This window comes from Notothenia rossii, assembly GCF_949606895.1.
Source record: "Notothenia rossii genome assembly, chromosome: 11".
Taxonomy (NCBI): domain Eukaryota; kingdom Metazoa; phylum Chordata; class Actinopteri; order Perciformes; family Nototheniidae; genus Notothenia; species Notothenia rossii.
In genome coordinates this window covers 39056328-39072697 of record NC_136910.1, presented here as the reverse complement: position 1 = coordinate 39072697, position 16370 = coordinate 39056328, and the positions used below count along the sequence as shown (strand labels likewise).

At 40.3% G+C, this 16370-nt stretch overlaps 1 protein-coding gene across 2 annotated transcripts in view; it reads left to right on the top strand.

Moving 5' to 3' along the window:
• The first annotated feature begins 11749 nt into the window (after positions 1-11749).
• Positions 11750-16370, top strand: part of pde8b (phosphodiesterase 8B) — a 42004-nt gene continuing 37383 nt past the window's right edge. The window contains exon 1 of one of the 2 annotated variants that reach the window (XM_079659393.1): positions 11750-11931. In XM_079659393.1, the coding sequence (XP_079515519.1) occupies positions 11878-11931 (54 nt within the window). In that variant the 5' untranslated portion in view covers positions 11750-11877. Of the gene's footprint in view, positions 11932-14493; positions 15263-16370 lie in introns of those variants that run through there. The other variant, XM_079659392.1, reaches the window with a different exon arrangement.

Sequence of the window (16370 nt, the reverse complement as noted above, 5' to 3'; positions counted from 1 at the left end):
GAGAGGTTCCATGTTAAATGATATCCTGCAAAATGACAGGCAACAACTCTCTTCCAGACGTTTAAAAACACTTTTCCGACTATTTTAAACAACTTTTCCCCGCCTTTCAAACACTTTTTCCTGGCTTATAGCCTGTCATTTTGCAGGATATAATTTAACATGGAACCTCTCCTGGAAATGGACATACTCTGCGCATTTCCAGGAGAGGTTCCATGTTAAATGATATCCTGCAAAATGACAGGCAACAACTCTCTTCCAGACGTTTAAAAACACTTTTCCGACTATTTTAAACAACTTTTCCCCGCCTTTCAAACACTTGTTCCTGGCTTATAGCCTGTCATTTTGCAGGATATAATTTAACATGGAACCTCTCCTGGAAATGGACATATTCTGTGCATTTCCAGGAGAGGTTACATGTTAAATGATATCCTGCAAAATGACAGGCTACAACTCTCTTCCAGACGTTTAAAAACACTTTCCCCGACCATTTAAACATTATTTATGGCTTGTAAAGTGCGGTGATGAGCCCTGACAGTATCAGACTATTTAAAGGGTTACCAGGAGCATGAGAATATCCTCCACAGAAGGGGTGGTGGTGCCGTGAATAAGGCCGAATATGGATACCGATGTGCCGACGGTAAAGCACCGCAAAATCCACCCCCTTTAGGTTAACCAGGGGCATGGAGTTCTGTAGGGTGTGAACATCTGGGTTTAGTCCGTGGGGGAGTGCTTAAGTCCGGGAGTCCGGGGACTCACGGTGTGCAAGGTTATGGAGGTGCCCATGTCAGGGACACATGCTGGAGGTCTGTGGTCCGTCCTTTGGGGGTCTTGGAGGGGCCACAGAGAGGAGATTTCCCCGGTCTCTGTCCTGGATGAGTGAAATAAACAGAGTCTCCATGTCAGGGACACATGCTGGAGGTCTCTCTCCCGAGAGTGGACGTCCATTGCCTGTAAATTGGTCTAACATTAGGTCTGTCACTTTGGCTAACCGCACCACTGTCTGTCGTCTCCCGCAAGTGGACATCCATTGTCACTTTGGCTAACCGCACCACTGTCTGTCGTCTCCCGCAAGTGGACATCCATTGCGCCTAAATAGGGCGAGCTTTTTGAGACCTCCCCCGGCTGCGATCGGCTATTCTCGTCTACTTTCGAGGCGAACCGCAGCTCGTCTCAAACAAGCCTAGTTGCTCTGCAGCATGTGTACTCGCGATTGAGAAACGGCCCATATGTGTTCGGGGTCCATCGATTACCAATGACGTCACGCATTGTGATTGGCTGTACGGTAATCGCACGCTGCATTGGTGTAACTAGGGGCGCTGACTAGGGTATACCGGGGATAACGGGTCACAACCGTAAGCGACCTGTTATCATTCAGGAAACGACAGCGAAGCACCTGGGGTGTTTTCTCCACATAACTGCTCACGTCACTGTCACCAGTAGGGATAGGTATTGAGAACCGGTACTAAGTCAATACTGGTACCTGATTGGACGGTATCGGTATACCGTTAAGCCGCTGGACAAACGGTAGTAGTGCTAACGGCCCCTACACACGGCGGCGTGCGTTGTCGCTTGCCGGCAGGGGGGGCTGAAACTCGACCACCAACCAATCACATGAATCTCCCGCCCCAGACACACAAGCACGCGGTTTGATTGGCTAGAGCTTGTACTGGCATATGATTCGATTGGCTGACACCTTCGTCGAGGCGGCAAAATTAGAACATGGCTCTAATTTTGCAGCGAGCACCGCGAGAGAAGCTACGCTTTGCTCCCACAATGCAGTTTGGCGAATCGTGACGTCACCCCATTCAAAGTGAATGGGCAGAAGCGTTGAAGCGGCACGCCGCCGTGTGTAGGGGCCGTAATAGTGCTAGCGGGCTTCAGCCGCGCCGTGTGTAAATGTGACCTGAGCGAAGGCTCGCAGGCAGGTTAGCTGCTGCCCACGGGTAATATGTTTTGTTTACCTGAGTGCAGTCTTGCAGGCACATTGCCTTGTCTTTTTTTAATTTATTAACACTGACAGTGCATTAATGTGAGCTCCTACACCTATAATAATTTGGCCTTTCATTGAATGCTTTATAAACCAGTTAAAATTACGGATGTCATTTTGAATTGGAAAACTGCATTTAAATTTTGTTAAAGGTCAACGTTTCAATGTATGGTTCAGCAATTGTTGGTCGTTTAGGAATTGACATTTTAAGCTCAAATACTTTGTTCTATGTTTAAACTTTCAGGCACATTTTGACGTGTTTCAGTTCAGCACATCATTTATTTTATGATGATTTAAAAGTACAATCCAGAATAATATACATACTCGCCTTTATCTTTTTGCCATCTTACCAATTTCTTCATATCACATGATGTCACTGTAGGACAATGTTTTAAGGGATCTCTTGTTGCGCTAGGTTGTCAGTTTGAAATGTCTGGATGAAGATGTAACTGATTTACAAATGTTAAAAAATGTTTTTTAAAAAATGCTTCCCGTTTTTTTTTCAAATTGAATTTATTGAAATCTCCAATATCAACGTAAGAGCTTGTGCCTCTTCAGGGGATTCTAACACTTAACCATAAACGTTATTGTTTACTTTATATGTAGATATTACTTTTCTCCGTTAAGGCGAGACACGGCAGGCAAAAACATCGTTTTTCAAGTACTGGTCAATTTTGAGATTTTGTGCTATTTTGATTCTATAACATGTTTTCTTTCAGGCTTTTGGAAGGAAAAAGTACAAAATACACATTTAAGTGTTTATTTTACTATAGTTTGTCTACTTGCGCCTGTAGATTTCTCCTAAATTCACCAAAAGTTAGCATTCTAACGTAACATAAAGTACAGCGACTGCTGTGTTCACCATGTCAACAGAGATATCGTTGGAAAGCTGTGTCTCTCTTTCACAATCTCATCGGATCCAAATATGGTCATTTCCTTTGTATCAGCAAACAATCATGAAAGTACAAAGGGGTCTTAAACCAAGAAACTAAATCTCATTGGCTGGTGTCCATTTCTGACAACGTGATTCGTTCAGATGCGTCACGTGGTGTGCTACAACACTTCCTGGTTAGCTTTACGCTAGAGATTGAAATCTCAAAATGGAAAAAGAACGGCGAAAAAAACGTTCACAGAGAAGACGACAACAATTGTCACTTGCACAAAGCAAGGTTATACAAAAAACAAATGAGCCCGAACATGAAATACCTTCACGGAGTGCGTCGATGCGCAAGCTGTCATCCAAAGAACAGGGGGGTTTAGCTAGCGCCTCTGCAATCTTTAAAGGTCGTTTTCTCAAAATGATTTTTTTCTCCTACTCTGAGTTCGAAATTTCAACTTCAGTAGCACGTAGATACACCAAACCTTCCAGTTATATTCCTATCAATATTATGAAGGCTTTTACAGAAGGGTTTGTTCATATATCATTCATAGCCTGAATTATACAACATTGTATACAGATGTAGCGATTCATTTCAGACAGTTTGAAACGCGAGGGCCGTGATTGGTACGTGATCTGCCCTCGCTCAAGGGAAAACCTCCAGCTTGACTTGAGACCGCCCCCGTGATAGATAAATGTAATTATAATGAAGCCAGCTGCAATGGATCATTGATCCACCAGGGGGTGCAGTGGGGTTCCACACTGGAGCTCATGTGAAATAAAGTCAGATACAGTAGGCTGGATGTACAGCGGAACTTTGTTAAGATCCATATGTCACGGATATCATACTACTGTGCTAAATAAGAGACATGTAATCATTTACAAAACATCACCATGTTGTTATTTAACAAAATAATTAAACGGGAGGAAATGCAGCCCGGCTCTCGATTTGTAATCCTAATTTAATCATCATCTTCACCACGATCATTTATGTTTATGTTCGCCGAATTGACATGAAATCACTGACACATATGAATATACTGTATTCAACTTCATTAAAACGTTATTAACGTGCCTAAACTCAGTAATTCACCAAAAATATGTATATTTTAATGGAGCTTCGTCGGTCGATCAGGATCCCAAAGTGTAGCGAGGGGATCCTCATCTGGAGGAAGGGTGTTATTTTCCCCATAAGGAACAAGTCGCTGCAAATTATCCCGCTTATTACATGGCCAGATTCTCAACAAAGTAACGACATGACTCCCAATATTAATTGAAATGCTTTTATGGATTTAGAAAATGTTTTTATTGATTTAAAAAATAGTTGTATTGATTTAAATTGACATGCATCCGCTAAGAAAAATAGTCCGTTGTTACAGTTTTTTAAAAAGTGTGAATGAAACGGCAGCTCTCAGCTGTGTATTTACACAACTAATGGCCCATCAACCACAGCTCTCTCCCCCCCTCCCCCCCTGATCTTTCTTCTCCAGCAGCTAAATTAAATGTAGGTTACTCTGAGTGACCATAGACTGTATGTGACAAGCTTACAGTTAGTGACGTAACAACACCATAAAAGCTGGTGGATTGAAAGCAATACGGGAGGTAAAAATAACTAGAATAATTGTGATTTATTTATTGTGGCTTTTATGTTTTTAGGTATAAAATGTTAGGTAATTCAGGCTTATAGTTCACCCTTCTCTAAAAGCCTTCAACAATGACATTGTAACTTCATTGTAATTTAATAAATCCTTCCAACACACATTGTAAAAAATAGCCTACTGTAAGTTAAGAAATCATTTCAATATGTACATCTTCTGATGTAACAACAATAACATTATAAATAGTAACATAGCTGAACATGGTATTGCACATTTAGCTTTGAGTGTTACTGACCTGAGATGTTTTTATTACATGAATTAAGGTGACTGAGGCTTTTTAACATACAGGGATGCAAACTCATCAAGTATGAAAAAGGTGACAAGGATCCGAGCACCCGGCTCCCCCACCCCACGGAATAACAGAGGATTTTAGCAGTCAGAACAACTAAAGCAGCAGTGTTAATAATAACAGAAACGCCAAAGAGTCACATCTAATAGAAATATATAAAAGCATTTATTTTAAATTGTGGAGCAGTCAGTTTATAATTTTGGCAGCACTGTTGAGCATTTTGAAAATGTATTTTCGTGCCTCTGTGCAAGGCTTAAGTCTTTTTATCTTTATAGCCACATGGTGTAAAGTAACTAAGTTCATAAACTCAACAAGTACTATACTTGGGCACAATTTTGAGATACTTGTACTTTATTTAAGTATTTCAATGTTTTGCTACTTTGTTCTTCTACTCCACTACAGTTCAGAGGTACATGGTGTACTTTGACTCCACTACATGTATTTAATACCTTTAGTTACTTCACAGATCTGGATTAATTAAGTGAAATATAATCAATTGTTAAATCAGACATTAGTTCCACCTGGAGTAAATCCACAAGCTACCCTGCAGTATACAAAGTCATTCAAACTAGCTGCACCTTTACCAGCTTTGAGAACACTTTAATGATCAATCCTTATAAAACATATCATATATATTATTCTGAAATGGACCAATCTGCACAATGACTACTTTTACTGTCGCTACTTTCACTATATTTTGATGATAATACTTTTCTACTTTTACTTGAGGAACATTTTTGAATGCAGGACTTTTACTGTAACAGAGTATTCCTACACTCTGGGACTATTACTTTTACTCAAGTACAAGATCTGAGTACTTCTACTTTTACTCAAGTACAAGACCTGAGTACTTCTACTTTTACTCTAGTACAAGATCTGTGTGCTTCTACTTTTACTCAAGTACAAGACCTGAGTGCTTCTACTTTTACTCAAGTACAAGATTTGAGTACTTCTACTTTTACTCTAGTACAAGATCTGTGTGCTTCTACTTTTACTCAAGTACAAGATCTGAGTACTTCTACTTTTACTCAAGTACAAGACCTGAGTACTTCTACTTTTAATCAAGTACAATATATATATACTTATACCACCTCTGTTTATAGCCTATGAAAAAAACTATTAGAAATAGAAGGCTAAAGCTAACGTTAGCAGATAGTGACAATGTATGCTAGCTAGCTAGCTCAACGATTCCTTAAATAATATTGCCACAGAAAAACTTTTCAGTTCACATCACGCTCTGCCGCTCCGACAGGGAGCTCTGCTCTGAACACCTGAACAGCCCGTTCTAACAGCTGTTCACCAGCGGTCCAGTCTGTGCCACAGTGACTCCGGACGCACAGTTAATATTAACGAACGTACCCGTAGGTAATGTAGCTGCTGAAGCTAGACCATCATTTCGGAGCAGCAGAGCCTTATTATACATCCATGAGCAGAGCCGACAGACAGGAAGACTCGAGCACACAGCTCGTACTTCATTATAATATATAAAAAAAGAACACCATGCGTGTCATGATGGCACATAACAGCTCACGGCCGCAGATTACTCCGGGTCCCAGCCCCCCCATACCCCAAAAATATTTGTATTGCAGATCTACATGAATCACACAAACGACTTAATTTGGATTCAAAACGGCGAATTTCGCCGAAAGGTGACACGTTTGCATCACTGAACATAGACAGAGCACAACTGAAACATAACATCTGAAACGATGTAACAACATGATACACTTGTGGGGATGCTTGGGATGTGAGGAGTGAGGGACACGGCTTAGAACGGGCGTGTCGCCTGGCAGGACAGGAGAGTGTGTGCACCAGTCTGCCTTGATCTATGAATTCATGCCGTGACACTCACTGCTGCCCACAGCTGTTTTATAGAAGGAAATTCCTTCACTTCATGAAAGTGTTTTAACCACACACACCTCTACACACACATGACGGGTGTTATTTTCCCCATAAGGAACAAGTCGCTGCAAATTATCCCGCTTATTAAAAGGCCACATTCTCAACAAAGTAACGACATGACTCCCAATATTAATTGAAATGCTTTTATGGATTTAGAAAATGTTTTTATTGATTTAAAAAATAGTTGTATGTATTGATTTAAAAAATAGTTGTATGTATTGATTTAAATTGACATGCATCCGCTAAGAAAAATAGTCCGTTGTTACAGTTTTTTAAACAGTCTGAATGAAACGGCAGCTCTCAGCTGTGTATTTACACAACTAATGGCCCATCAACCACAGCTCTCTCCCCCCCTCCCCCCTTGATCTTTCTTCTCCAGCAGCTAAATTAACGGTAGGTTACTCTGAGTGACAAGCTTACAGTTAGACACAACACTGTCATTGCAAGTGACCCTCAGTTAGTTGACTTTTATGTTCAACTACTAAATTCGTTACTGATAAAAAAGGGCTTCTACTCTACCTAATTACCTTAACACTAGAACCGCCAGAGGTTTTTGTATAAGCCTACCTAAACCCGTCAAATCCCGCTATTAGAATGCAATTTTTAACAACATAGGGTGCTACATAATACACTTTCAGGAAAAGTCACGGACTGGGAGACTTTAATATTTTATTGAAAAAAAGTTACATTGCACACACACAACACACATCACACAAATTGACCCGATTGGCGGTTCTAGTATTAAATAAACTCACTAATTAATGAAACCAGTTCAATACGCATTATTCTTATTCTTATCATTCTTTATGAGCGCAGAAATAGTCTTAAAATCAGATCAGTTTTTTAAATGAAATCTGACGGCAGGCAGTTAGCTCTGATCACCTATGATAAATGCGCCGCACCTAATCGCTGGCCATTCAGCCACAGACACTGTTCGAAATGGGGGGGAGCTAGGGGGAGCTTGGCTCCCCCGAAGAGGGAGGGAGCTCCCTTGATGGCTGACTTTGAGATAAATAGGGGGAGCCCAAAACAATCGTGCATATTTGTGTCACACAGATTAGAAATGTTGAGTTTCTGTAAATAACAGTTCTTGAAATAAATAATAGTTATTGTTCATTACAGTTTCTGAATACTTGTTTTATATTTGTGAATATATCTGGGTGTTGCCATCTGTACGTGGCGGCGCTGCATTCTTACTTACGTTGCTATGGTTATGGCGGTGATGCCGGCGCGGTATTTGAAATGTTCATATTGATATTTTTTTAACTCTGGCTGTGTAATAAAAAAATATGGCAAAACGAAAACAGCCAAGCGTCACAGCTTTTGGATTCACAAGCAAAGAAGCGAAGGAGTCTAAAAATGACAACGTGAACGGAAAACAACTTTTAGTTGGCCGGCTGTAAGCGGCGTTAGGGTCGAGTTTGACAGCTCCACACCGAGGGAGAGGCCTGCCGATGCGGAGCCTGAAGAGGCTTCAACAACGGCCACATCCGCCGGCATAGTGACACCGTCTGTATTAGTGGAAGAGTGTTTTTATAGCAATTGATCGCATCCGCGCTGCTGCGCCAGTCAACAGAGCGTGCGTGTGACATATTTAGTAGCAGGATGTGCTCTGAAAAATAGGGCTCCCCGAAAGCAAATGGTTAATTCGAAAACTGTATACAAATCAAACTGTAGACGGTGTGAAAGCACCTATTGTTTTAAATAATGGTCGGAATGTGACCTGTGAGCCTTCTGAATTACCGTGGGACAGCACATTCTAAACTAAAATGTTCAATCAATAAAGTAACATCTTATCTTATCTTCATAATATCTTCATATTAATAATAATAATAAATCATACAGTATGTGTCCGAAAGGGAGCAGGAGGAAGCAAACACAAAAATATACTGCATATTAAAGCAAACGATTGTAAAGGTTAAAGTATGAGCATAACAAATAAAGAAGTGTAATGTAAACATTTACATTATTTAATATATAAAGACTATATATTATTGAATTACAAGATTAGATATACTTTAGTTGATCTAAAATATTGATGTGTTCAAATGCTCTTCAAAACACAACTGAAAGTCCATGAAACTTGTCTATCTGTATTTGTGAATGAAGCGCCATCTCCTGGTTAAAACCTGAAATTGAAAATCTGGCAACGCCCTCTTGGAAAATAGTGGGAGGGCTTAACATTCCTCTATACTGGTCTTTGGCAGGTAGTAGGCAGGAAGCTGTAAGCTGGAGTCCGAAATTCAGTGCTACATCTGTACCTAAAAACATGGCGAAAATTGATATTTTAGGGCTGTTGACAGTATTTTCTGATTAATGGAGTGATAAAAAGAGATATCCAATATCCCTTCTGTTAAAGCCTTAGATACTAATATGACTACAAAATGAAACAAGAATTTTGAACCTGGCTTCATCCAAAATTCAGATTTCGATTCCTGAAATGTGTTCAAATATGTGCATATTTAATGAGATAATGGATAATTTGCATATTTAAACATGCTATTTCAGAAAACTTGTAATATAAAAAACAATTGCCTTATTGTAAGTAATTAACTGGAGAAATTTCTAGCTGATACATTTAAGTTAACAAAATTACCCTATTCACCTGGGGTGTCTCACCTAATCTCTGTTTCCATAGCAACAACAACTTCCTGTCAACAGCGCTACCTCTGCTTCAAAATAAAAGCATGTCCATAAATAGGAAGCCAAGCCAAATTACACTTAAGACAAATACAACTGCAACGAAAGTAACAAACACAATGCGATATCCTTTTCAATTTCAAAGAACACAAATTAGTACTGTAGAATAACTAAATGAATGCCGTGAATACACCAAAATACACGTGTTGAAGCGGTTCGCTGCTGATAACTAAGTACTATGGAGCTCAGGTATCCGCCCTCTGAAGCTTTTAGGACCGACAGGGGGAGGAAAATACAACGCTGTATGTATTTATCGCTAAGCTAGTGGCTAAAGTAGCTGGACGCTACGGTTCAGGTATCCGTTATCTGAGGCATTTATGGCGGACAGGTTGAGGAGGATGTCCCGCTCCTGTGTGTGTGTGTGTGTGTGTGTGTGTGTGTGTGTGTGTGTGTGTGTGTGTGTGTGTGTGTGTGTGTGTGTGTGTGTGTGTGTGTGTGTGTGTGTGTGTGTGTGTGTGTGTGTGTGTGTGTGTGTGTGTGTGTGTGTGTGTGTGTGTGTGTGTGTGTGTGTGTGTGTGTGTGTAACGGAGCTCAGATGAGAGGGCTCTGATTACAGTTTTAATCCTCTGTCAAACTGCATGTTTTCTGCAATATTTTATGAGAGATAAAAGGATTTTCTGCCGCAGGAGTTTGACAGAGAATAACTGAAAAAGTACACAGTAAAATAACTTCATAGTAGCCTACTTGTGGTAGAAGTCCAACTAGTACTGAGTCCAACAGTAAAGTACTTCATTGTATTTGTGGTAGTTGTCTAACTGAGTCCAACTCTGTGTAGATGGAACATCCAGTATTTTGGAGGACCCTCCTCTTGAAAGAAAGGGATAAGATAAAATAACTGTAGGAAACAGTTCTGAACTGTTTCCGCCAGTTCTTTGAGTTCGTCGTTCGCGAACTGCGGTGGCGACTCAAACAAACTAATCGTTTTGTGGGAGGAATCAGTTAATCTCGTTCACTTCAAAGATTCGTTCAAAAAGAACGAGTCATTCGCGAACGACCCATCACTAGAACACATATTCAGTTAGCATATCTGCTAACTGAACGTCGAGCATGTCAGCCACATCGACAAACAAACGAGAACCTAAATAGTATGTAATTATATCTAAAACCACAATACGTTAATTACCTGTACTCGGTGCGCCATATTGTTTGTTGTCTGTTGTTTGTAAACCTCCATGTCTCCTTAAATATCCTTACGTCAGCGTCTCACGTGTTGGGCGTGCTCTCTTCTGACCATATTTGGAAGTACAACTTTCACGGCCTCAGCTAGACCCTTCTCAGCCACCGTAGTGTCGTGTCAGGCGGGCGTGTCGTGTAGTGTCGTGTACTGTCCGCGGCCGCAGCTAGACCATATTGAACTCATATGGTACCTACACCGTCACACTGACATATACCATTGTATTATTACCCTGAAGTGAAATAAGTATTTAATACTGGAGAGTTTTAGTTGTATTCTTATCTAAAAACAGAGGGATGATAGCTCATATATGAGACTTCAAAGGTCTTTTATTTTTGAAACTCTACATCAGAATGTCCTGATTTTTTCTGAGGGACTAGATGGGGTGTCATGCTATCACGTGCGGGCTGGCTAGGTTTTCCCGAGTGGAGGCTGGCTTGACCGCAGTGTTTATGTGGCTTAATTTAGGACATTGCTTCTGCCAAATGGTTTACATAGGGTACTTCACCTTGACTGTTAGTTCTAGGCTATTCTCATATTTGTCTCTTCGTTAATACACAAATGAACACGGTTGTATATTTCATATGGGTGCAACGGGCATGTACAGTTTTAAAGGAATACAATATGGCTGTGTACATAAGGGCTGGTGGTGTGATGTTTATGTTGATCTAATAGACTTCATCTTGTGTAAATATGTTCATTACTTTAATAGTTTCATCAAATCCTTATCATCATACAACTTCCCCTTTCCCTAAAAATGTAACATAGTAAAATTGACTCGGAGTATATGCTAAACTTCAATCTTTTGGCCTACTTTCTACAGAAGTTCAATTTTACCAAGGTCCTTTAATTTATTTTTTAAAATAAAAAATTGTTAAAATACCACTACTGCTATATACCTGACTGTAATAGGCAATCTTCATTACCCTGATTAAAATGATAAATCCAGGCTCCATGTTAGTGATAAAGAACTTCAATGAGACTTTTACTCGCAATTTAAGCACTTTATTATAATTATTTGTATTTATTATGACCTGCACACTTTAGCAGTCCTCTGGTCCTAAAATGAGGACACTAGGGCCGCCCGGACACCATGCCTGCTCTCAGCCGCTCAGAGCAGTCCAGAGGCCGGGAGCAAGTCTGCCCGCTCCGTACCTGAGGGACACCGCTCAACTCTTTTAACACACTTACAGCTTTGCATATGTATGTTCATTATAGACAGTTTATCCGCTATCCTTTATTATTTAGTTTTGATACAGAAGGACACAACTTTGTGGCTTTAAGTAAGACATGAGTGGACTGTCCTTAGAGGAAAGTGCTTTATTACCCAATGGACAAAGAAAGGTAAGCAAAGTGCTGCTTCGTTCTTCTTGTGGAAAAACTGCAGTAGTACAGGCTTCTCATGGAACTTTAATCTGACTCTATATCATTTTCAAAGTGGTTCATGTTCGGATCATTTATCACAACTGAAAAACTGCACATCTACTCTGCTAGTTACAACTCATTAATCAAGCAAAACTAATACAATTGTGGACAAAAGTTTGTGGCAAAATGTTTATTTTAGATAATAATCCAATCAAGAAAAGTTTCCCACCATTACTTTATGATAATCTGAAATGTTTCTGTCAGTTACTCATATAGTCTCAATGGTTTAACATGGCTTTTTTGGACTGCTTAGGTTGAAAAAAACAATACAAACTCCTTAAACAAATGCCACAACTCTAACGCTCTCTAATACCTCTTTATAAAAAATCATATTTGGAGTTCATTCATGTAAATGGGACTGTGCACAACCTTTATTAAGGTTAATTAACATAGCAAATTGTGTGTGCATAGTGGTATATTTTGTGTATAGTTCCTTTCTTAAAGTTACACTAGTGGTTTGACAGATTGCCAACTAACATCTGGATTTTGTAGCCTAAAGTATACATAGATGGTGAACTCTGACATACATGGGGATATTTTAGGTATCAGCCTGTACAATATATTTAAAACTTGTTTGATGAGGTGCTGCCTTTTATATATATATATGTATATAGTCTGGGTGCTGCTGGTCTGAGCAGTGGTTGAACATGTGACAGCCGGCCACAAGGGGGCTGTCTGCAGTCCCAACAGGAGATTATTTAATAGTACTTAGCAATATGTATTGTATACAGGGCTGTCAAATACAAATACACTCGCAGAGAACAATTTGTACTTAAAATGAAATAAGCATTAACATGTGAACATTGCTATACTATTGAAAATGTCAGTACAGGTAGAATCCCTGGATTGACAATGATCCTTAACATAATTACAAATTACTTGGAAGTATCATGGTAAAACAACACAATGCAGAATAATACTCACTGTCAATGTAACTCTATTTAATACTTATAGTGTAGTATACATTTTTGTAGTCACTTCCACTTGTTATGTGGCTAATGTTTACCTATTTATACAAACCAACATTGGCATTCTCTTGATGTTTTGTTTTTGTCCATCTGATTCACTCTCATTTTAGCTCTATTTTGGTATCCAACATCTCCTAAGGGAAATATCTGAGTCTTGAGTTTAGCCGCTAAATGCTCCCCCAGCTAACTGTGCAGAGCAGGTGTACAGAGGGCTTATCAGATATTGAAGCTGAAAGTGCCTTCCTTATGAGCAGTAGACCAAAACAGTAAAGCTGTGCATTTCAAAAACCAAAACAATGAGTTTAAAGATCCTAAACTGTTCTATACAACTGCGCAGAACTGCAGACTTATGTGATAAAGGTTGACCAGGTACCATGGCCAGCCCAGATTGATGCCAAGCTAGTTAGCCCCGAGTAGGGGCCAGGAAGTGGGAAAGTGATGTTTTGGCCCGCCCTACTTGTATGTACTGTCATGATTTTGCGACATGGTGTGCTACCATTGCTTTTATTATGTTGCATTTGCAAGTGTCACTGTCAACTCATTTTTGTTACTGTTTTCTATTTACTTTTAAAACGTGTACTATACTTCCTTGAGGGGTCACCAAGAGCACTCTGTCTAACTACGGGAGCCATGTTGACTACAGAGGCTGGGGGGCAAAGATTTGACTGTGATTGTTTAAACGTATTGACCCCCGCAGTGTCAAAGCAACCCCTCTTGTAATAAGTAAAGTACAAATTACTTAAATGGGTAGAGGTACCATATGGTAAAAATTATTGATCTGAAACTATCACTTTAATAATTGCCAATTTGATAATCCATTTTTAGTCTTTTTAGGCAGACATTGACTATGTAGCTTCTTAACTGTGTGTTCTCTTTGTCATATTTGTTATTTTGCTGAAGATATTTGGGTTTGGCCTATGGTGGCCAGACAAAACAAGCAGTTTGAAGACATCAATTTCTGATTTAGGAAATGGTTAACGCTAACGCCTCCGGTGGACAAAAAGGGATCACTTCTAATATTAACTGACATTGTATGGACCAAACTGTTAGGGGTCCCATGGAATTCCAACAAGCCGTTTAGGACAGAGAGTGAATACACTTACTAACAGAGATGCTGTATGAGAAACCAATGTGATTGTGGAACATTGAACAATGTAAATCTATTTTAGTAGACCTCAACAATGGAATTATGATCAGTGATATGGCCATGTCATGGGTCCTTTAAGATTAATTGAGAAACTTCGTCAACCCGAGTCCTCCAAAACGGAACACACACATTTTGGAAAAAACTAATATACTATTTTAGTATATCAAGCAATCTCAAAGAAAGTGTAAACTAAAGGAGAATAAAGTGTTTTTTCATCAAGCCTCCATTAGCCGTATACTTCTTTGACAACATTGTGTGTAATTCGCCACAGTGAGGCTTGAAATGACCCCTGGAGTCAGAGCAGGGTCTCAGGGGAGATAAGAGGGTCATGATGGAGAAATATAATGTTAGGGAGAGGGGGGAGAGAGGGATGGACCGTGGCCAATGATCTGCAAGCAGAATAACTAGAGACACAGAGGAGATTTGATAAAGCAAGCAACTCTCCACAGACCAAAAACACGAGCATGTCTCAGAGGATGAGGCGATGAAGAGCAGCCAGGTGGTTTAGTCAATTTAGCGATTTTATTCATTAGCCGGGTAATTTCATAGATGCACAAACAGGCCATCAGCAAGGTTTAGACTATAGCATGAAACATCTTGTTTGTCCTGAATATGACATCGTTATCCAAGATCCTGCACTAGCGGAGGCTGAGGAGAATTGACGGGACGCATGATTGAAAGAATCACGTTTCCTCCCCCCTTGATGTGCTCAAACGGAGGTGTGTGGAGGAGAGAGCGATTGCCGATGCCCGGAGAAAACAGCCGCCTATGTGCAGGCAACTGTGGACCAGAGGAAGGTGGTACCCTAGTGTTTATTATCCGGGATCTGACTCCGGAGGCGCGGCACTGAGGCATGGGCTGCGCTCCCAGTATCCACGTCTCTCAGAGCGGGGTGATCTACTGCCGAGACTCGGACGAATCCAACTCGCCCCACCAGACCACCACCATCTCTCAGGGTACCGCGGCCACGCTACACGGGCTCTTCATCAAGACCGATGCGGCCGAGACCATCCCCTCTGTCCTCACCTATCAGAGCCGCCCCTCGCGGAACAACTCCTGCCGGGATCGCAAGGAGAACAGCGGCGGGCACATCCGCATCGAGGCCGAGACGCAGACCAGCCAAAACAGCGTCAAGGTACGGTTATCTGTCAGAACACTGGCACAGCATCAGCACCGGGTCGTGAGTGGGAATCACACGTGAGGAGGCCTGTCGGTGTGTGTGTTTGTTACCGGAGGAGGCCCAATAAGCCTTCTGATCCGGTGCTTTAATTACAGTTCTGTAATGACTTCGGTTCATTCAGCCTCCTCTCATTCACTGCCTCTATCAGTTCCTCCCTGCAGCCAGCCATCAGTCATGATGCTAGGAGGCTACATATGATGTGACAGTGATCTCATACATGTCTCAGTGCTTTCAATGTTTTTAAAGATTGCTCACAAAGAAGCAGGCAGGTGCATGGGCTATCAGATAAAAATAATATTTAAAAAGAAAATGCCATTAGTTGGCCCTGACAGGATTTCTTTAGAGGTCACAATGGTAGCACTTTACTTCAACTTTGGCACAATAGTCACTATAAAACATTAATTTAACAGTGCATAACATACTGTATTGTAGTTGTATGCAAAAATTAGGAAATGTGTAAGTGTAAACAATAATAACTTCTTGTATGAAGACACATTTTATATTATTACACCTACTATATTGTAATTTAGGCTTTTACATAAGCCTCTACTGTACATATGGCTGCTGGTGGAAGACATATTGTTGAGAAAAATGTGTATTCCACACTCAATCATACATTATAGTTTAATAATATTGAGTAAACCATGTATTTGCTTTCATGCTAAATAAAAGGCGTTATAGTTAAATGTATCAGTCAAAAAATGTTGTATAACGAACAACTTTAATTTAAAAATTGTTGCTGTGTAGTAGTAAGAGTACTGGATGAAAGTGTCCCTAACTGAATATTTGCTATATGTGTCTAAAGTCTAAATGCGTGCTATAATAAAAGCCTGTTTTCAGATTATTGTTTATTATCTCTAACTTATTATGTACAGCCGTGCAGCCCCAGGCAAAGGCTTCTAGAAGCAGAAGCAGAAGACAGAGTCAGATGAGCAAATCAAATTGTTTTTCTCTTAAGCAACAAAGCACAGCGCACTCTCTGGTGTTCTTCACCTAAATTCAGATTACACAGGACAGTTCACGGCAGCACTGCTTCAAAGTTAAAGTTAAAACACAGGGAGAC